General features: G+C 38.5%; 1 protein-coding gene across 7 annotated transcripts in view; it reads left to right on the top strand.

Moving 5' to 3' along the window:
- The window catches only part of ANAPC1 (anaphase promoting complex subunit 1), a 117464-nt gene that overhangs the window by 57165 nt on the left and 37193 nt on the right, over window positions 1-23106 (top strand). For 4 of the 7 annotated variants that reach the window (XM_054547928.2, XM_063713561.1, XM_054547929.2 and 1 more), the window contains 8 exons: window positions 1511-1589; window positions 2200-2236; window positions 2331-2401; window positions 4761-4939; window positions 7916-8142; window positions 10418-10536; window positions 13750-14021; window positions 20191-20425. In XM_054547928.2, coding sequence (XP_054403903.1) covers window positions 1511-1589; window positions 2200-2236; window positions 2331-2401; window positions 4761-4939; window positions 7916-8142; window positions 10418-10536; window positions 13750-14021; window positions 20191-20425 — 1219 coding nt within the window. The remainder of the gene's footprint in view (window positions 1-1510; window positions 1590-2199; window positions 2237-2330; window positions 2402-4760; window positions 4940-7915; window positions 8143-10417; window positions 10537-13749; window positions 14022-20190; window positions 20426-23106) is intronic. The other 3 variants (XM_024242498.3, XM_063713563.1, XM_063713564.1) reach the window with 1 other exon arrangement.

The raw sequence follows: 23106 nt of genomic DNA, 5'->3' as shown, positions 1-23106 counted from the left end.
TGTATGTTTTCTCATTTAATAGAGAGATCTTATGTACTTTTGTGTTTGTGTTATGTGTTGAATATTTTAACTCTTTTGAGAGACTTTTTCCTTTGTCTTATCTTTTTCTTTTCCTCTTCAAAGCAAATACCACTACAGCTCTGTACTACTAGATACTTCTTAGATAGTGAGAGAGCACTATTCGATACCTGTTGGAATGACTGAAAATAACTTTTGGTGAGGATATGGAGCAACCGAAACTCTCATACATTACTGGCGGGACTGCAAAAGTGGCACGGCACTTTGGAAAACTGTTTGGCAGTTTCTTGTGAAGTTAAACATACACTTACCATAAGACAAATCCCAACTCCTTGGGATTAAGAGAAATGAAAACCTATGCCTACACAAAGACCCGCATGTATGTGAATGTCTTTGGGGCCAGGCGCGGTGGCGTAATCTCAGCACTTCGGGAGGCCGAGGAGGGCGGATCACGAGGTCAGGAGATCGAGACCATCCTGGCCAACATGGTGAAACCCTGTCTCTACTAAAAATACAAAAATTAGCTGGGCGTGGTGGCGCATGCCTGTAATCCCAGCCACTCTGGAGGCTGAGGTGGGAGAATCGCTTGAACCCAGGAGGCAGAGGTTGCAGTGAGCCGAGATTGTGCCACTGCACTCCAGCCTGGCGACACAGTGAGACTCTGTCTCAAAAAAAAAAAAAATAAATAAATAAATAAAGCAGCTTTGGTCATAATGACCACAAACTGGAACCAAATGTTCATCAGTTTTTGAGTAGGTAAACAAAGTTTGGTATGTCTGTATAATGGAATACTACTCAGCACGAAAAGGAAGAAACTAGTGATCCTTGGAAAGACGTGGATGAATCTCAAATACTTATGCTAAGTTAAAGAAGTAGCACAAAAAAGACTACATATCATATGATTCATTTACATGATATTGTAGGATAGACAAAACTGTAGAGCAAGAAAACAGATGAATTGTTTCCAGTGCTGGGTGTAGGAGGAAAGGATTGACTACAAAAGGAACAAGGGAACTTTTTGGTGTGATGAAAATATACTATATTGTGAGCGTGGTAGTGGTTATGTGATATAACATTTGTCGAAACTCACAGAGCTGTACACCTAAAATGGATGAATTATTCTATGTTATAAGTATTTTCTAGTTATACTTCAATTATGTAGCTAGGTGTGGTGGCTCATACCTGTAATCCCAGCAGTTTGGGAGGCTGAAGCAGAAGGATTGCTCGAGGTCATGAGTTTGAGCCCAGCCTGGGCAACACAGTGAGACTCCGTCTTTACAAAAAATAAAAATAATATAAAAGAATTAGCTGGGCATGATGGTGTGTGCTTATAGTCCTAGCTACTCTGGAGACCGAAGCAGGAAGATTGCTTGAGCCAAGGAGTTTGAGGCTGCAGTGAGCTATGATTGTGTCACTGCACTCCAGCCTGGGTGACAAAGTGAGATGCTATCTCTGAAAAGAGAAAAATAATGTTAATTTTCTTCTTTTGCAGAGTATTGCACTGTACATACTTGGTGATGAGAGCTCGGTTTCTGATGAATCCTTACAGTATTTAACCAGAATAACTATAGGTAAGTTGGTGCAATGTTGCCTCCGGAAACAAATTTTTGTAAATGTCGGTATCAGAATTGAAAAAATAATTGAATTTTTCTTGTTTGCTTTGGCGGCCATGTCTTACCTTTTTAGTACTGTTCTGGTCTGTTGCGGTCTGTTGTCCACAACTAATTTTCAGGTATCAGGATTACTTAAAATCTAATAAATCTTGTATTTTCAGTGCAGGTAAAAAGGACTATTTTAGCCTGAAGGAAATTATTGTACCATTGACTCTTGAACAACATGAGTTTGAACTGTGTGGGTCCACTTACAATGAAATTCTTTTCAGCCAAATGCAGATAGAAAATGCAGTATTCTCTGATGTGAAACCCATATGCAGGTTCTGCAGGGCCAATTGCAGGACTTGCGCATGCACGGATTTGGGTACACATGGGGTGTCCTAACCAGTCCCCTGAGTATTCTGAGGGCCTTGACTGTACTTTTCAGCCTGCCACAGTATTGCTTATTTTATTATTTTTTTAGATGTTGTTTGCTAAAGGATTCTTATTTTCAAATGTCTTCTACATGATACATGTTTTCTTTACCAGGATGACTATCAAAATTAAGTTTCATTTTGTTGCCTTTTAGCCCCCCCGAAGTTGCAAGTAGAACAAGAGGAAAACAGGTGACTTTTATTTAGACTGTGCTTTTATGTCAAACACTTAAAACAATATTATTTACTGTTCTGCTTAATAACTTTATGTTTTATTCTCTTATAGGTTTAGTTTCAGGCATTCTACGTCCGTTTCTAGTCTAGCTGAAAGATTGGTTGTCTGGATGACTAATGTAGGTGAGAGCTTCTTTGTTACCTCCTAACTAGGCCCTGCTTCCTCCAGACTAGCTAGAAGTGGAAGGCATGAGGAGAGAGGGGCTCTGGCTTTGTGAAAAGGCCTCACAAGATTGAGATTATGGTTCATCAAGCCGTATTCTTTTTTTCTCGACAGTCTCACAACTTCCGTATAATAATATTTGGGATACCAGCTTTTTATCTTGGTGCATAAGGAATCTTTATTTGCCATTACACTGGACCATTTGAGGCTGTGGCTATGTAAGCTGGTCTCTGAGAATGGAGAACTCTAATCACCCTACATACACACCTGAAATCATTGTGATACTCAGATTTCAGAAATGGGTGGTTTTGGCAAAGTCTAAAAGCAATAATATAAACATTTCAGGGTATACTTTTGAAGGATAAATGCACTTTTGAAGGGATTTCAGGCACCAAGATGAACATTGAACTGGGAAGAGGAAGAGGGAGGAAAAGAGTTCTTTATTCCCTATTCCCCAAACCTATGCTCCTAGGTTTTTAATTAAGTAAAATACCAAAGAAATTTTTTTCACAAAGAACTGAAAAACAAAATTAAAAATTACTGCCACGAAGACATGATTTTTAAAATGAGGATGTTATATGGGATGTGTGTTAAAAAGTAAAGTTTTAATGAATATTAAAAGATGTTTTTGAAGTCTTATCTAAAGTATGTACTAAATGAAGTTTCTGACAGGTTTTTTTGGGTTTTTTTTTGCATTTTGCCTTAAAAATGACAATAACTGTTGCATAGCATACATACAGGATACCTATGCTGAAAAATATTGGATTAGTTCTATCCATTTGTATATTGCATAATATTTAATAAGTGTTATTCTCATATAAGGAAACATTTTTTGCCTCAATAGTTAATTGACTTTTTATATTATAAATAATGCATAGTATTATAAAATTTAGAAAATCATTATAAGAAAAACATGGTTTAATTAACCTGAGGATAAAAAAAATTTAAATATGAAATATGGTATACTTACAAAATAATATGTCAAACGTATATGTTTAGTTTAGAGAATGGTACTAAAGTGAGTATTGATGTACTGGTCACCCACCCCTAGAAACAGAACATTACCCGCATAGTAGAAGGCCCTTACATATCTGTTCTTGGATGGTCCCCTCCTGTCACACACTCCAATGTTATAGTGAACCACTGCCCTACCTACATTTGTGTTACCTTACTCTTGTTTTTCTTTATAGTTTTACATCTTTATAAATTGCTAGGTTTTATGTAATTTTGAAAATATATAGATGTAAATATATGTTCCTTTTTCTTCACTCAACTTTGTTTTTTAAAGATTCATCCATGTCGACTTATGTAGCAGTAGCAGTGAGTCATTCATTTTCTCTGATATAGAGATTACTTTGTTTGAACATATCACAATTTAATTACCCATTCTATTGATGATAGACAATCGGACTCACCCCTTTCTCCATCTCTTTTTTTTTTTTCCATAACAAACCTGTATTGCTAATGAATATTTTTATACCTGTGTCTTGGTGTACATGGGTATAAGTTTCTGTATGGCTGTTGATGGATCAAATGGGTGGACTGACCTATACATACCATTTTCCAAAGTGGTTGTACCAGTTTACACTACCATTGGCTATGGATAAGAATTATTGTTGCTTGGGCCGGGTGTGGTGGCTCATGCCTGTAATCCCAGCACTTTGGGTGGCCAAGGTGGGCGGATCACGAGGTCAAGAGATCGAGACCATCCTGGCTAACACAGTGAAACCCTGTCTCTACTAAAAAAAAATACAAAAAAATTAGCCGGGCATGGTGGTGGGCGCCTGTAGTCCCAACTACTTGGGAGGCTGAGGCAGGAGAATGGCGTGAACCCGGGAGGAGGAGCTTGCAGTGAGCCGAGATCGCGCCACTGCACTCCATCCTGGGCGACAGAGCGAGACTCCATCTCAAAAAAAAAAGAATAAAAAGAATTATTGTCGCTCTACATAGTTGCCAACACTTGGTATTGATTGGCTTTGACATTTATATTTCTCAGTGGCTTTAATTTGCATTTTCCTGATCACTAATTAGGTAGAGCATCTTTTCATATGCATATTGCCCATTTATGTTTCCCCTTCTAGGAAATGACTTTTTGTCCTTTATGTTTTTCTATTAGATTGTCTTTTTTTCTTCAGGTTTTTACAAGTTCTTTCAAAGAGACTTCCTATACTAGTCCCTGATGTCAAGACATTAGTCTGGTAGTAAGATGAATAAAATGAATTTATTTGTCAGGATAGATATTGTTGCCAACTTCAGTCAGGATAATTGGGACAGTGGCAAGTCTAAATTAAAATTTTTCTCTCTTCCTTTAACCATTAGGATTCACATTAAGAGATTTGGAAACTCTTCCCTTTGGAATTGCTCTTCCTATCAGAGATGCAATTTATCACTGTCGTGAGCAGCCTGCCTCAGACTGGCCAGAAGCTGTCTGTCTCTTGATTGGACGTCAGGATCTTTCCAAGCAGGCCTGCGAAGGAAACTTACCCAAAGGGAAGTCTGTGAGTATCAACATAGAAAGTTCAGAGTTCTAATTTTAGCCTTAAATAAAATCATAAAGTAGAAATGTTCTTCATTTTCCTTTAAGGCTTTTTCTAAGTATATATATTAGCTTTTCTTTTATATTATATGCCAGATGGGGTTTGTAATTGTACGCGTCTTATTAATTGTAAGTTGAGCATAGGAGCAGGAGATTTTGTGAATGTTCTGTCTTGTGCCTGGATCTTTCTTTGCCTTGAATCAGGACAAGTCCTGAGTGTAGTCATGGAAACTACCATGGCTGTTTCCCTACTTGTACCATATTAGTAATTAACCACTTTATAATTATTACATAGGAAAAGGAAGAGCACATATATCCTGAATTTGGATGGGTAATTATATATAAATATTTTCTACTGCATATTTTTTGATGTGTTGAATTTTTTGAATTTAACCTTTTAAATAGATGTAAACATATTTGTTTAATCACATAAAACTGCAGCCCCAGGGAAAAAAATGTGTTTTTTTCAGTAGAGTTGTTTAAAAAGATGTCTTAAGCTATCCCTCCTGAAATACTGTCTTTCATCAATCATCAAGTCCGTTTTTTTTTTAAGTGAGTTCTAGGAATCCTGCAAGTAGAAAGTAAAATTATTTCATTATTCTCCAATTATCTTTTTAAATCATCCTCTCTTAAAACTTGAAAATGAAACTTTTAAAACTTATTCTAGAATTCTAGGTAACTTTAAAAAACGAACAGTAGAATCTCATCAAGGAGAATTCAGGAATAATAATTCCACTCCTGGTGACTCTTTTATGTTCATGTCCCTGAGAAGACAGTGGGAATTTGGCCTTACCTCTTAGTAGCTTTTGAATCAATACATAATAATCAGTACATTGTAACTATGAGTCACCTTAGGTCTTCTTACTACTTCTTCAGGGCCTATATCAAAACTTATTCCTAACCTCAGAGTTGCCTAATGTGTACCCATGCCGGAGGCCGTTTCCATGGGCATCTGATCTCCAGCAGGGTCATCCCAGCACGTCTCTCCTTTAATCTGCGTCTCAATCACAGCTCTTCGTTGAATTAGTATTTACATCCTGTTTTAAACGGAAAACAAATCTTTTTGCTTATAAAATGATTTTCCTGTGAGAGAGAGCAGTTCAGCACCAGTAGCATTAAAACATTAATCTGTATTTGAATGTCATTTTAAGTAATTATCTAAATACAGTTTGTTCAGTTGAGGCTACATTTTATAACAAATTCTATCTAAATTTATTTTGTCACTGTTTGAGACTATATTTTATAGCTAACTCATCCATTAGAATATAGTTTTTTTTTTATTAGATATTTTATAGGAACCAAAAATGAATTTTTAGGAACTAAAAGTGATTATTTGGTCGTATCTACTTTTTTTCCAGGCTAACCTTGTTGTTTTCACATTAAATGTTGCAAAACTTTAACATTTCAACTTGGAGTTATTCTTTTGTTAAAAGAGTATAATACTGTTTTTGAGAGAATATGATATGATTCCATGCAATTCACATCTGTGTTGCAGTTAGATTTAATTATTTGGACTGGGAAGCCCCATATTAAAGCACATGGCTGGGCTTAGAACATGATGACAATCAAGGAATTTACCCTCTTACTTATTTTGCTGCAGTTCAGTACTTTTCCTTCTAAGAAATTTTTATTGGAAACACATTTTTTAAAAATAGTAAAAACTGGCTGGGTGTGGTGGCGCATGCCTGTAATCTCAGCACTTGGGGGTGGCCAAGGCGCAGGACTGCTTGAGCCCAGGAGTTTGAGACCAGTCTAGGCAACATAGTGAGACCTCATCTCTACTTAAAACAATTTAAAAAAAAATTTAGCCAGGTGTGGTGGTATGTGCCTGTAGTCCTAGCTATTTGGGAGGCTGAGGTGGGTGGATCTCCTTGAGGTCGGGAGTTCAAGACCAGCCTGGTCAACAGGGCAAGACTCTGTCTCTACAAAAAATAAAAAAAAAATCTGGGTGGGCGGTGCACATATGTAGTCCCAGCTACTCGGGAGGCTAAGGTTGAAAGATCGCTTGAGCCCAAGAGGTGAAGGTTGCAGGGAGCCATGATCACACCACTGCACTCTAGCCTGAGTGACAGAGTAAGACCCTGTCTCAAAAAAAAAAAAAAAAACTTAATAATGAAATCCAACCATGATCCTGTCTATTTAAAGTAGTAAAGTAAGAAAGTATTTCATTGTGTGACTTCCCGCAACCCTTGGTGTATATCCTTTCAGGCTTTTTTCCTTCTCCTTCTATTAATGAACAGACAATATTTAAATTAGCATTATTAGCAGTGACTAGTATTCATATTCTACTTGCAATAATTTCTTTTTTAAAATGATCAGGATGTAGTTAGATTTTTTTTATAGTTTATTCAGAATAGTTCTCTGTTCGTATCCAGCCCCTTGACTGTTGTCCTAAATTTAAACTCTCCCCGTCATTTCCAAATATTTCCAAGTAGGTAATGTAGTACTTTGTTTGTTTGTTTGTTTGAGACAGAATCTCACTCTGTCACCCAGGTTGGAGTACAGTGGCACGATCTCGGCTCACTGCAACCTCTGCCTCCCACGTTCAAGTGATTCTCCAGCCTCAGCCTCCCCAGTAGCTGGGACTACAGGCGTGCGCCACTGTGTCTGGCTAGCTAATTTTTGTATTTTTGGTAGAGACCGGGTTTCACCATGTTGGCCAGGCTGGTCTGGAACTCCTGGCCTCAGGTGATCTGCCCACCTCGGCCTCCCAAAGTGCTGGGATTACAGAGTGTGAGCCACCACAGCCGGCCAGCAATATAGTACTTTTTAGAAAGATTTGTAGATTAGAGTTCCAGTATACATTGCGGCCCCAACCCATGCCTGCTTTGGAAAACATATTTTCTCTGTGCTGGTATAGTCATGGCACATCAGCCTATATGTCCTCATGTTCAGTAAGTACATGTTAACTGCTTTTGAAATTATTATTACAATAAAGTCTGTTACTCAGGTGCTCTCATCAGATGTTCCTTCAGGAACAGAAACTGAGGAGGAAGATGACGGCATGAATGATATGAATCATGAGGTCATGTCATTAATATGGAGTGAAGATTTAAGGGTGCAGGATGTGCGAAGGCTTCTTCAGAGTGCGCATCCTGTCCGTGTCAACGTAGTGCAGTACCCAGAGCTCAGCGACCACGAGTTCATTGAGGAAAAGGAAAACAGGTGAAAGAAAACACGTGTACTATCTCTTGTCACGTTTCATTGTTACATTTGTGTCTTGTTTATATTTGTTTTTCCTTCAAGTTTTTAGCATTTAAAACCCTAAAGAGATTTAAAAGATACTTTCAAGTGAAAGTATGCCCTATGTTTTAAGTTTTCATCCAACTTCAACAAACCACGTGTGTTAGCAAAATGTCTTTGGCTTTTGAGGACATAATTGTTGTATTTCATATCGTCCTCCTCTTGAAATACCTAATAACAGTTTACTCTTTAGAAAAGGTGAATGTAAAACTATTTTGCCTGATAATTACCTTAAGAATTTACAAACAAAGAAAACACTGGACTTGTTTTTCTGTGTCTTGATCAGGAATAGATTTTGAGATTAGTGGGGTTTTTAGTGTAGTTTAAACTTATATCAGTATTTTTTTTTTTTTTTTTGGATATGATAGATAATACTCCAAATAAAAATAGTTAAGCCTTTCTTCTGCCACTCCCCTGCACAGGATGTCCCTTGATACATTGTAAGACTCAGATCCCTGTGACATTCCAGAGCTATTCTCTTGGGACACTTCTATTTTAAAATTCTCTCCTTTTATCTGCTTATCTCTATCATCTATCATTCATCTGCCACTGTTTTCTAGTTCTCTTTACTTTTTTTATGGTGCTGTTTTGAGGGGAACCGTCACCCACACTTAGCCACAGGCTGCTGAAGATCTGAATTAGTTGTGATTTCCCTATTAACTGTTTCCTCTCCACATGTACCCAGTTATTAGTCACCTGTGAATAAAAAGATGGAGTGACAGAAGTTGAGTTTAGAGCATAGGATTTATGAGCATGGCCTCTAGAGCCAGGCATGGCCATGCTGTGCTGGGTGACTTTGGTTAAATTACTTTACCTCTTGTTGCCTCAGTTGCCTCATCTGTAAAAATAGGCATACTTCATGGGATGGTGCTGTGTATTAAGTGAATTATTTTTACATAGCACTTAGAATGCTGCCCAGTACATAGTAAAGCTCAGTGTAGTCAGCCATTATTAGTAGTAGAGTTCATTGATTCTAAGATGCAAGTTTTTTCACTTTTTAATATCTCTGAAATCAGATGTGTATTTCAGTGAACAGGTGTCATAGTTTAATTGGCAGTGCTTTTTCTTTCTTAGTTTCTCATGAAATAATGATACATCTTATCAGTGGCATCTTATATTCAGGGGATATAATATTGTTCTCATTATAATTTTGTTACTTGTGCAAAGTTGAAGTGAATTATGTGTAAGATTTCCTCTAAAAAAATTCTGTGGGTTGCAACAGCTTCTTGGCTTTGAATTTTCCTCATCCCAAATTAATGTGGCGGTCATGTTCCCAGAGAATCTTTAAGACAGCAAAATTTTTCTTTCCAATTAGCTAGAAAAGCAGTTATGTGTGTCCAGTTAAGGAGGGAGTATGCTTATGAATAGCTTTGTCTGCAGAGAAAATGTTCGTCAGTTGTCAGCCTCTGAAGGGATATTTCTGTGTCTTCAGATATAACTTGTATAAGCGTTTCTTAGTTATAAATGCCCTACTTCCAAAATTTCTGTTAGTTTTTTTTAAGTGGCTATGTGGAATGTTAAGCTATTTTAACATAGGAACAAGTTGAAGAGTGGTATATTAATTTCACAGTAGAGCCAACAGAAACCATTTTAACCTTGAACATACCTGATATATAATGGATTAGTCCTATAAATCTAGCCATCATGTAAGTGAAACCAATCTGTGTTTCCCTTGGAGACACCATGAAATCCATTCACCTCTAACATAGGGACCTTGTTTCTTTTCTTGTGTACAGGCCACAGAAATGGTACTTCTAAGGCTGTATTGGCAAAAGGGATGGGAGGAGGATCCCACATGTACTGAGGACAGCTAGACTGAAATTAACACAGTGATAAAAACCCCAAAAGTACCGTATTTTCCTTTGAGAAGGTTAGCATCCATCGGAGTGGAATTTTAAATTTCTTTTTTTTTGAATGCCTAGAGAGAGTTGGCTTGGTTTATAGGCCAGGTGGTTTTCATTCAATGTAAATATGAACGAAACAAAGGAAATACGTCTCTCCCTAAGAGTGTAATAGGAACAAGAATATTAAAATGAAAATAATCATGTTTGGGTAGTTCACTCACATCTTTATATGAATTTACTTTGAGACAACTTCATCTTACACAGTACACCTTCTTTTGAAATACTTACAGATGATATTTCAATTGCGCTTTGCTTTAAACATTTTCACATGTTGGTTTTTACTTTAATTACAGATTGCTCCAATTGTGTCAGCGAACTATGGCTCTTCCTGTAGGACGAGGAATGTTTACCTTGTTTTCATACCATCCTGTTCCAACAGAGCCATTGCCTATTCCTAAATTGAATCTGACTGGTATGTTAAATTCTGGGCTCAATGAGAAAGGAAAATGATTAAGTACATGCATTAAGTGTAGTTCTTTAAATTAGTTAAAACAAAAGAAATGCTCCCTCTATCCCCAGTGATTTTAAATTTTCCTAATAGCTGCTATAGTGGTTATCAAAGCTCAAATACCATGTCAAACTAAACCTTGAGAGAAGCAGAATATAGTTCATTACTCATTTTTGCTTTTTAATGAGGTGATTTCAAGATATAAAAAGTCACTTGGAGAAGTTCAGAAAGATATTATTGATAATGGTGAGACTATTGAATTTTAAATAATCTTAAGTATAATATGTAAAAATATTTAGTTTTAAAATATCTTATATCATAGTTTGAACAGATGATCATTGTATAAATCAAGAAATGTACTAAGCAAAAAGAGAACAAATGGTCACTTGCAGTACTCCCACTCTTCTGCGTTACTCCTTTTAACGTTTTAGTATATATGTTTCCTAAGTTTATTTCCACATATTTATAATTTTATGTTTGTTTAATTATCAGAAAATTTAAATCCATTTTAGATATTTTTTTAAAATTTACAGTGAACATCCTTTTATATCTAGCAAATAAATGTATGTGTTTATAATTATGTGTATGTATTGTATACACGTGTTTTTAATTGATACATTCATTTATATTTGCTTCAGAGTATTTCATTCAGTGGATATACCATAGTTTATAGAAGCAGCCTGGTATTGTTGGAAATTACAGTATTTTGGTATTATAAACGTTGTTTGGGGCGTATTTGTCCTATGTATTTAGGCTAAATGCTTAGAAGTAGAACTCTTAGGACAGCAAGATGAATGGTTTTAAGGAACATGTCGAATTGCCTTTCTGGTTGGCACAAGTTTTTATTTCTGCCATATATAACTGTAGTTATAGTCTTGATTACAATGAGTTTTATAGTGCATGTCCCCCAATGCTGATTTGAATGTGTTCTAAAGGTGACAATTACATAGTTGAAATTATCATTGAAACTCTATTATAGTATATATGGTTTTGTGAAACCTATACAAAATGTATGTATAATGTATGTTGTAGTAGTATTTAGTATATGTAGTAGTATATAATGTACAATTTAATATATGATAAATAGTACATAATATATGCAAACATAATTGTACAATATTTTAAATTGCATACTTTAAAAAATCCAGAGTTCCAGTCAGATTTGTGAAAAGCTTGTGCTTTGAGCAGCATGCAGGAAATGAGATTGACTAAGTGAAGAACACATTCCCATCTCCATATCATGCTTATTCTGAGCCCTAATCTCACTGAGGGACATAGTGAGCAGAGTTGCTTTTAATATTTAAATTGTCTCAGAGGTAAAGCACCTGTGGCAAAATTTTAACAATTATTGATTCTTGATGGAAGGCATGGTATATAGATGTTCATTTTAGTAGTCTTTCCAACTGTTTATATGAAAGATTTCGTATAATAAGTGCGGGTTAAAAAGAAAATCTAATGCAAAATTGGCAAATGTTAACATGTATTCAATCTGAGTGATTTAGTACTCAAGTGATACTTGGGTGGGTTTAAAAAATATATACATGCATCTTTTTTTCTGAACACATTTAATTGAATTTGCATGATTTAAAATGTGTTTATGATATTAATCCAACATTTTATTCTTTTAGTCATTCTGGTAGGCCAAAAAGAAAGGTTATCCTGTTAATTTAGGAAAAAATATTTTCTTAAATAGTTGGTTAACCCACACTGATGCGGCCTGTTGTACTTTTGTATGTTGTTATTCTCATTGAAGTAAATTTACCTTACCCTTTGCATTTTATTTTGTCTTGTGTATAAATATTATGTCTTTTGCATATGATGAATGAATGTTTCAGAAAGGTCACTCAGTTTTTTCATATTGATATGTCTGCCTTTTTTGAGAAAGTGCAAATGTAACTTACAAACTTATTACTCATTGTGGTGCTAACACTAGCAGTTGAGTTAGCTTTTAGGTACAAAAAGCGTATAGTAAAGACAAATACGTCTTACTTTGTGCTTTGTGTGTGTATGTATACATGCTACAAATAAGACACTCTGCATCTACTTAAAATTTATTTTACATAACATCTTAGAACTCTTTAAAAATGGTATTTTTAAAGCTGCAATGAAATGGATAACTATGCAGTAATTAAAATATTTATGTTAATTATTTTATCCGTGACTTAAGACAATATTCAAAATATATTTAAAAAGATTCAGTGTTTGCTGTATATAATGTAGATCGAAAAGAAAAGAATCAAGAAGAAATTCGTAGAGAACATATAGCATTGTGAACATATAATTTACATTGTTCTTAAATAAATGGACCGTAAAATTAAATCTAGTGAATGCCCTTTTGAAGTTCACTGGGTGACTCAAGTCTATAAAAGGATGCTTTTTACAAAACTATCTCTAAGCATTTTAAACAATAGCATATAATTAGATATCTGTATCTGTATGTATATATATAGAGAGAGAGGAAAAAAAGAGAGAGAAGGGGGCATATATAGGTAAGAGCTGTAGCAGATTTATTAAGGTTCTTGTTTCTTTTTTTTTTGTTTGTTTTTGAGATGCAGTCTCTGTCTGCTGCCCAGGTGGGAGTGCAGTGGCATGATCTTGGCTCTCTGCAACCTCTGCCTCCCAGGTTCAAGTGATTCTCTTGCCTCAGCCTCCCAAGTAGCTGGGACAGGCACACACCACCAGGCCTGGCTTTTGTCTTTTCTTAAGATGTCATTTTTCCTTAATGTCCAGGGGAAAATATAGGATAGAACATTTGAAATTAACATCAATGTCATCAGATGTTGGGATTTATAACTTGTATAGTTTAACAGTGATGTTAGTCTTCATTTTGGTTTCTAAGCTCTTTACTGTTTGAAAGAAAGATTTCAAAGCAGTGATTATCCCAGTCATCTCTGTATAATGTTAAATTGGTATCAGTTATCTCATTATATAGCCTCATACATTTTAACAAGAAGGACAATGAACTGTTTAGACAGTGAAGGTTTTTCCAGTTCCATTAAGTTTGACTCACATGTACAAAAGTTTTAAGTGGTCATAGAGACCTAACATTCCAGGCATTATGGAGTTAATGGTTTTGAATGTAGAAAATGTAAGTAATCTTAGTCTTAAAGATCTAAATTTAACAATCTTGGTTTTGTGAATTTTTATTCTCTCAATGTTTTTCGTTTGGCTGGATAGGGCGTGCCCCTCCTCGGAACACAACAGTAGACCTTAATAGTGGAAACATCGATGTGCCTCCCAACATGACAAGCTGGGCCAGCTTTCATAATGGTGTGGCTGCTGGCCTGAAGATAGCTCCTGCCTCCCAGATCGACTCAGCTTGGATTGTTTACAATAAGCCCAAGCATGCTGAGTTAGCCAATGAGTATGCTGGCTTTCTCATGGCTCTGGGTCTGAATGGGCACCTTACCAAGCTGGCGACTCTCAATATCCATGACTACTTGACCAAGGTGAGACCTGTGCTCCCAGTGCCTGGCTTTGTGCCTTGCCTGGCTATTTTAGTAGCTCCTAATTGTTCTATTTGCTCTTCTTTCTTCATTCTTGTACTTCTAAGTCCATTTGTCTCATAGTACATGGAATAATCTTTCTAAAGCGTAAATCAGAGTATGTCACTTCTCTGGTCAAAGCCATTTAATTAATGATCTCCCATTGCTTTTTTTTTTTTTTGAGTAAGGCAGGGTAGAATTTAATGAGTGACAGGAAAGCTCTCAACAGCGAGAGGGGACCCGAAGGTGGGTTGCCAGCCACGAGGCTGAGTCTAGAGGTTTTTATGGGCTTGAAATGGGGGAAGTGGGGGAAGTGCATGCTGATTGGTCTGTAGGTATGCTTGAAAAAGCACCATTTAGAAATAGGCACGATAGTGTAGAGGACCAACTGGGGAAGGGCAGGTATATTTAAAGTAGGTGAAGGATAAGGACCAATCAGGAGAGAGCATGCCAAACAGGAATGAGAGCTCTCTAGTCCATGGATTTATCCAGAACTTGTAGCTTGGTTTTCAGGCTTTAGACTCTCCTTGGCTGGAAGGTTGAGTTTCATCTGAGAATTTACCTGCCTCCTACTGCTATCAGTCCCCGCTCTGAAGAGGTATATCTAACTTCTGTTAGGATAGGGGTGATGACTGTTCTGCTTCATGCTGACAGAGGGTGTTGTTTTGGGAAACAGCAGTCAGGTCTCTCTTAGAGGCATATCTAAGGGTCCCCTGGTAAAAGAGAGCCATCAACCGAGGTTCCATTTTCATGACCATTTGGAGTTCGATGGCCTCTAGGCGAGAAAAAACAAATTTTACAAGGAGGTTAAGTCCACATGGACCAAATATGAGTATTACAATGAGAACACAAAGAGGAACTAAAAGGGGGAAAAATCCATGCCCATATATTAGGGACACCTAGAAAAGACAGGAAGAAAACCTCTGAAAATGGACTGTTCTATTCCAGGATTTTGCAAAATAGGGTTGTCATGGGCATGTCCCCCTAGATTATTAGATATGTTATAATTAGGCATTGCAATGCTTTTAATTAGATTTCTGATCCACAGGCTGCAGAATCCAGTAATGCCCGATAATCCCCTTAGTTAGCTGAGGGTCTTGGGGAGAAGGAAGGAGAAAATGGGTCCAATTCTCTCCTCGCCCAGTGCCCTGGTCCCTTCTGACAAGACCAGGCATAGGTACTTCACTGAAGTCTGACGGAGTTGACCCTTGGACTTTGAAACTTTATGTCCTCTGTCAGAATATTAAGAAGAGGCTTACTGCCTTTCTGAGAAATTTCATCAGTTGGGGCGCAGCGTAGAGTGTCATCTACATATTAAGACTAACTTGAGTTTGAAAGAACTCAGAGAGATCTTTTGACAATGCCTGCCCAAACAGGTGGGGGCTGTCTTGGAATCCCTGTGGTAACACCATCCACGTTAGCTGGGTAGTCTGGTTGGAGGGATCCCTGAATGCAAACAAGTTTTGGGAGTTGGGGTATAATGGTATGCAGAAAAAAAGCATCTTTTAATTCCAAGAATGCAAACCATTTAGTTCCTTCAGGTATCTAAGTTAACAAAATATAGGGATTGGGAACCACTGGGTAAATTGGTTAATTACACCAGTTACTCATTAAGGAGGTGGAGATCCTGGACCAGTCTCCATTCCCTGTTGGGTTTCTTTCTGTACTCCCAATATTAGGGTATTACAAGGACTGTTGCAGGGTTTAACAAGGCCCTGCATCCTTAGGTTATTAATGATGGCTTCTAGCTGTTTCCTAGCTTCTGGTTTTAGGGGATATTGTCTTTAATTAGGGAAGGAGATGAGATCCCTGAGATGGATTTGGACTGGTAAGACTGTTGTAGCTCAGCCAGTATTTTCCTGAATTGCCCAAACCTCTGGATTAATATCAGTCTCCACCAGAGGGAGGCAAAGAGTCTGTTCTGGAGCCATAAGGATGGTGGTTCCCATGTGAGCTAAAATATCCCTACCTCAGAGGAGTCGGGCTTTCAGGTATGATTAAAAAGGCATAGGTAAACAAAAGGTCTCCCTAGGTACAGCTAAGGGATTGAGAAAAATATCGAGTCAGAGGCTTTCCTGAGACGCCCCTCACAGTTGTGCTAAGGGAGGAGGGGAGGCCTGGAATGGAGAGGAGAACAGGAATGGCTGCTCTGGTGTTGAGTAGGAAGTCCGTCCTCTGAGTCCTTTGACCTCCAGACTCACCCGGGACTCCTGGATGGTAATGCAGCCTGAGCTGTCAGAGCTGGGGAGGAGAGCCCTGGGACCCATCAGTCCTGTTGGACCATTTGAGAAGCCGGCTCTGACCCTCGGGGCGTATGTTTCTGGAGGCAGTTTGTCTTCCAGTGGTCTTCCTTACAGATTGGACAGGGCCGTGGGGGCTGCTTCTGATTTCGGGGGCAGACTCTCTTTTAGTGCCCCCACACTGGTAACAGCTGGTCATAGAATGAGAAACTCCCTGGGATCCAGAGGTTTATATGCCTGTATGGCAGCTATTAGTGCCTCTGCCTTTTTCTCGTTCCTTTTCTCCCTTTTTCTTGGGCTTCCTCATGGTCCCGATTATAAAAGACCAAGGTGGTGACTTTCAGGATTTTCTTTAGAGTACTGTCTGGTACAATAGCTAACTTTTTGCAGCATTCTTCTAATATCTGGGGCTGCTTGGGTTATAAACTTGTCTTTCAAAATGAACTGTCCTTTTATAGAGTCAGGAGAGAGATGTGTGTTTAATTAAAGCCTCTCTCAGTTTTTCCAGGAAAACAGAAGGGTTCTCTTCAGACCCTTGGTTTATGGTTGATAACTTAATGTAATTGAGAAATTTGGCTCTAGTTCTCAGACCTTCCACTGTGCATCCCTGAAAATGTTTTCTCGGCCACTTTCCTAGAGCAGTGTCTGAGTCCCATTGAGGATTATTGGTGGATGCAGCCTGCTTGGCTGTCAGAAAGGGCTCCCTAATTTCTTCCCCCTTTTGGTAGGTGCCATAATAAGATAAACATTTCATCTCCAAATGTCTCAGTGACCTGTAAAGCCGCCTGCTTCTCTGAAGCTCTTAAGAGTCTGGTTGAGAAGTAACATGATACTCTTCCATGAAAGCTCAAACACTTGAGTAAGGTTCTGAAAGGCTTCAATATGCCTATCAAGGTCGACAAAATTTTCCTAGATTTCTTTTTATCTGCCTCAAATCTTGTAAAGAAAAGGGGACTTGTACTTTGATAGGACCATATTCACTAGGCATTTCCTGTAAAGGAAGAAGTGATGCTGGAGTGCATTCAGATCGAACTCTTCTAACAGGATGAGGTTCAAAAGGGGGCCTGGATAAGGGGGACGAGATGATCCAAGAGGAGCTGGGACCTGGGCTGGTGCAGGGGCCTCTGTCTTTTCTAAGGAGGCAGACTTTTTTCCCTTCTGTCTGGATTAAGTCTGGCTGGATATCACTGCTATAAGTGCAAGGTCTATTCTACATTGCTGACAGAGCTTGGGGTTATTCCTCAGGGCAAAAAAGGCCTATACATATGGAATTTTGGACCATTTTCCTTCTCTGTGGTTGAAGAGATCTAGCTATAGGATAGTATTATAGTTGTTATTTTCCCCAGCTGACTAGGTCTCCCCATCTTCCAACTTCTAGCTGGGCCAAGCCTTGGTACTGATAAATACCAGGTATTTTTTCTTCAGAGTCTGAGGATCAAAGGAGTCCCAATGTCTCAAGATGCACTTGAGAGGAGTGCAGCCTACCCATTTAGAAAGAGAGAGGGGAGAAAAAGGCATCCTTAGTCTTTCCCTCTGCTGTGCTAGAGTCCAAGGCGTCTCTCAAGCTTGCCTTGGTCGTGGATGTGCGTGCAACCGCCGTTCATGACCAGGGGAGGATCAAGCCAGCAGGAGTAGTTGCGTTCACTTGCACTCAGCCTTGACCCTCCTTGTCAACTGCCTTTGATTTCTCTGAATTCTATATGAGCTCAAGACTAAGATGAATCCAGGGGGTCCCTGCATATTATTTGTCTATAATTCTCATCTGGCTGACAGTTTATTTAGCTTCAAGCATAACCCAGCATCCTGCCCTGTAAAGAAGCAATTTCTCAAAGAGACACATAACTAAGTAACATTTCTCAGAAGAGCAGTAGGAAAAACATGATAGGAAAGATTGGAAGTCTTTGTCCGACACCTGAACAGGCTGTTGGGGACTGGGGGCAGGTGTAGGGTCCTTCGGATGTACCCTTGGCCAGATACCTTTAGTTGCCCCAGGACCTTATTCTGATCCCACACGATGGCTGAACTTCTGTGAAGGGAAACTGGTTTAGAACAAGGCCAGCATTCCCAACACCAGAGGGCAAAGGGGGATTGACCATTGCTCTTAATATACATTCTAGGAGCTGGTGTGAGCCTGTTCACTTCTCCAGCCCTAGTTGGTACCACTGTTCTTCTTCGTTTTTTTTTTTTTTTTTTTTCTAATGTGGAGTCTCACCCTGTCACCTAGGCTGGAGTGCAGTGGTGTGATCTTGTCTCACTGTAACCTTTACCTCCCAGGTTCAAGCAATTCTCCTGCCTCAGCCTCCTGAGTAGCTGGGATTACAGGTGTACACTACCACACCTGGGTAGTTTTTGTATTTTTTATGGAAACGGGGTTTCACCATGTTGGCCAGGCTGGTCTTGAACTCCTGACCTCAGGTGATCTGCCCGCTTCAGCCTCCCAAAGTGCTGGGATTATAGGCGTGAGCCTCTGCACCCAGCCCCACTCTTCTTGCTCCCCCACACTCTAACCATACAGATTGGCTATTTTAGCTCCCTGGCAAACTAAACTCTTTCACTTCACAGCCTTATTTTTTTTTTTAAGGAATCTTTATTTATATAAATATATAAAATTCACATACCGTACAATTCACTGTTTAAAGTATATGGTACAGTGGTTTTTAGTATATTCACAGAGTTGTGCATCCATCACCACTGTTAATTTTAGAACATCTTTTTCACCCCATAAAGAACCTTGTACCCACTAGTGGTGACTCCCCATTCCTCTACCTCACCCCCCAACCTTCACTTCACCTCCTGCCAACCACTAATCTACTTTCCGTCTCTATGGGTTTGCCTTTTCTGGACCTTTCATATAAATGGAGTCATACAAAATATGGTATTTTAGGATGGGCTTCTTTCACTTAGCCTGATAATTTTAGGGTTCATCCATGTTGTGCCATCTATCAGCAATGCATTCCTTTTTATTGTTGAATAAATGTTTTATGAATGTACATTTTATTCATAAGTTGATGAATATTTGGGTTATTTGTACTTTTTAGCTATTACGAATAATACTGCTATGAACATTTGTATACATGTTTTTGTGCGGATGTATGTTTTCATTACTCAAGAGTAATGAAGTAATGGTAAGTAGTGGTACATACTTAGGAGTGGAATTGCTGGGTTATATGGTAACTCTGTTTAACTTTTTGAGGAACTGTAAACTGTTTTCCATAATGACTGCACCATTTTACAACCCCATCAGCGATACATGAGAGTTCCAGTCTCTCCATATTTTTGCCAACACTTGTTATATTGTGTTGAGTCCAGCCTCATTCTTTTGAATGTGTCCTTCCACTTGTCCCAGCACTGTTTTTTGAAGACTGCCCTTTACCTATTGAATTGTCTTGGCACGCTTGTGGTCAGTTGATGTTAATGTGAGGGTTTATTTCTGAATCACCTCAGAGCCATTTATTTACATGCTGTTTTATCACCTGAAACAGTCTTCCTCACCTTCTAAACTTGAGTGTCCCCTTTCCTGCCACTGTTCCTGGCTAATTTGTTTTCATCCTTCAGGTCCTAATATAAATTTCTTTGTATAATCTTTAGAGATTTCATCCCTAATAATCCTCTAGTCCCTCCCAATCTAAATTAAGCTATTTTAAAATACTCTTTCATAATACTTTGTACTTTCTTATTGTACTACTTTTTAATAATATATTTGTTTATGTTTTGTAATTTAACACTTTTTTTCCTATTAAGACATTAGGTCCATGAAAGCAAGGACCATGTTTGTTTAGTTTACTGCTATATTCTCAGTGCCTCTCACCTTGCCTGTCAACATAAAAGTACTTCTTGAAAGTGGCAGGCAGTATTTTATTTTAAACTATGTATTTGTTTTGTTTCTATCTTAGGGCCATGAAATGACAAGCATTGGACTGCTACTTGGTGTTTCTGCTGCAAAACTAGGCACCATGGATATGTCTATTACTCGGCTTCTTAGCATTCACATTCCTGCTCTCTTACCCCCAACGTCCACAGAGCTGGATGTTCCTCACAATGTCCAAGTGGCTGCAGTGGTTGGCATTGGCCTTGTATATCAAGGGACAGCTCACAGACATACTGCAGAAGTCCTGTTGGCTGAGATAGGTATGGGATTAATAGTGCTGAATCTTCATAGGCATGTACTCTCCACTCCACATGCACTCAAGTAAAAATGATAGTAAAATTATAAAAATTAAGGAAAGACAATGGTAGCTTTTGTGAGCAAAGAATGATCTAGTACTAATTAAAAAAAAACAACAAAACTCCAAGTAATGTTATCCAAGGCTAATGTAACTGCAGGTTATTAACCTCCATATTTATTTGCTAGCTCATTACTGAATTCCAGTGGTCACATTTAATGAGGTACCTGTGGTTTTAATCACCTATGAGTACGCCGTTTATCCTGCTTTACCAGCAGTGTCTAGCAGTGGCCTGCACTTAAAACTCAGAGTAGATTGTTTTGGTCCCTTAGAGACACTAAACTAAACACATCACAGTGTTTACTGTGTCAGATAACAGCACTTCCAATAGGAGTCAAGTAATTGACTCCTGCTTTCCTCCTTTACATGCTGGTGGGTATGTTGGTGATGAACCTGGAAATGGTAAGGTCCACACACTCACTTTAGTGAACATTGTCTCTGTTTTTTATTGGGTTTAAACTTTTTGGAAATCTGTATTTATGTGTTGTCATCTTTTTCTGCCAAATGGAAATGCTGTTGGCATTATTAATATGCTCAACAATTTAGTTACATACTTACATGTCCTATTCAAGATCTTTTCTATATGCATTTGTGAATATATTGTTAAAGATGTATTATTCTTTAGTATAATTGTATCAGATAGTTATTGCCACAGTGATGCTACATATATACAGGCATAGCATTGGCCCAGGCAGCTCTGCTTTAGGCTGTAGATGTGTAGCCGGCTGTTCCGCTGCTGTTCTGCCTCACCTGCCTTATTCTGGGACCCAGGCTGGAGGGTGCGTTTCTCTCGTGGTGTTAATAGAAACCTTAAGAGAGAACCAGTGAAGATTGGGACCCATAATTTAGTCTACTATAATGATAAATGAAATTATTCCCAAAGTTGAAATGTTTTGGCTATCACAATACATGGTAGCGTAAGTTAGAGATCTGAAAAACACTGATTCTGAAAATATTCAACACTGGTTGTTAAAGCATGTTCATCTGCAAAGTAGTTTACCATTCTTTGGCTATATCATGATGATGTCTAATGGTGTCATTGCACAGTCTCACAGCTGTGGCATACCTCTTTCACACTGTATATAGAAGATTTCATCTTTAATTCATATGTATATGCCTTTTTATATAATTACTGTCAGAATGTACATTAAAAACTTTTTTTTTTTTTTTTTGGAGACAGAGTCTCACTCTGTTGCGCAGGCTGGAGTGCAGTGGTGCAGTCTCGGCTCACTGCAAGCTCCGCCTCCCGGGTTCACGCCATTCTCCTGCCTCAGCCTCCCAAGTAGCTGGGATTACAGGCACCTGCCACTACGCCTGGCTAATTTTTTTGTATTTTTAGTAGAGACGGGGTTTCGTCGTGTTAGCCAGGATAGTCTGAATCTCCTGACCTTGTGATCTGCCCGTCTCAGCCTCCCAAAGTGCTGGGATTACAGGCGTGAGCCACCTTGCCCCGCCTAAAAATTGTTTTTATAGATCATTGTTATAAATGGTTTTTAAAACAAATTTTGTATAATATTCATTGAGTTGATGGTCTGTAAAATGCCTTTTTTTTAACTTTTAGAACTTTTTAGATTGTTTCTAATAATCCTTTGTTGTTATGTATAAACATTACACTGATTACCTTTGTGTGATTTTTTTCTTTAATTTTTATTATTTATTTATTTATTTAGAGACAGAGTCTCACTTTGTCACCCAGGCTGGAGTGGAGTGGCGCGATCTCGGTTCACTGCAGCCTCTGCTTCCCAGGTTCAAGCAATTCTCCTGCCTCAGCCTACCAAGTAGCTGGGATTACAGGTGTCTGCCAGCATGCCTGGCTAATTTTTGTAGTTTTAGTAGAGATGGGATTTCTCCATGTCAGACAGGCTGGTCTCGAACTCGTTGACCTCAAGTGATCCGCCTGCCTTGGCCTCCCAAAGTGCTGGGATTACAGGCAAGGGCCACCACGCCCAGCCTTTTTTCTTTTTTTTTAAATTGCATTTTTTTCCTATAGGGATAAAATTTCAGGAATGTGAACACTTTTTCAGAGGGAAGGGTTTTAATACATAGTACATTTTGTTGTTTTCAACAAGGTAGTGTTAGAGTTATAGGGTGCTTTTTAAAAGTATGAATTTTGTATCCAGTCAGACTTCTAGGATCAGTACACAGAAATTCTACCATAGTAGGGCTCATTATTATATACACTCGAAATAAATGTCTAAACATAATATTTAACAGCTTAACAACATAGGTAAGTGACTCCTTATTCATTATCATCATTCGAACATGTTTCACCACATCTGATGTGTGGATTTGAAAGTAATGAAAACAAAATGTGAGCTATTTTGTTGTTGTTGTTGCTGAGATGGTGTCTCACTCTGTCGCCCAGGCTGGAGTGCAGTGACCTGATTTTGGCTCACTGCAACCTCCGCCTCCCAGGTTCAAGCGATTCTCCTGCCTCAGCCTCCCGAGTAGCTGGGATTACAGGCACCTGCCACCCTGGCTAATTTTTGTATTTCTAGTAGAGACAGGGTTTCACCATGTTGGCCATCTGGTCTCCAACTCCTGACCTCAAGTGATCCACCTGCCTCGGCCTCCCAAAGTGCCGGG

Source organism: Pongo abelii, chromosome 12 (assembly GCF_028885655.2).
Source record: "Pongo abelii isolate AG06213 chromosome 12, NHGRI_mPonAbe1-v2.0_pri, whole genome shotgun sequence".
Classification (NCBI taxonomy): domain Eukaryota; kingdom Metazoa; phylum Chordata; class Mammalia; order Primates; family Hominidae; genus Pongo; species Pongo abelii.
The sequence above is the reverse complement of the archived record's forward strand: the minus strand, read 5'-3'. Positions and strand labels throughout refer to the sequence as shown.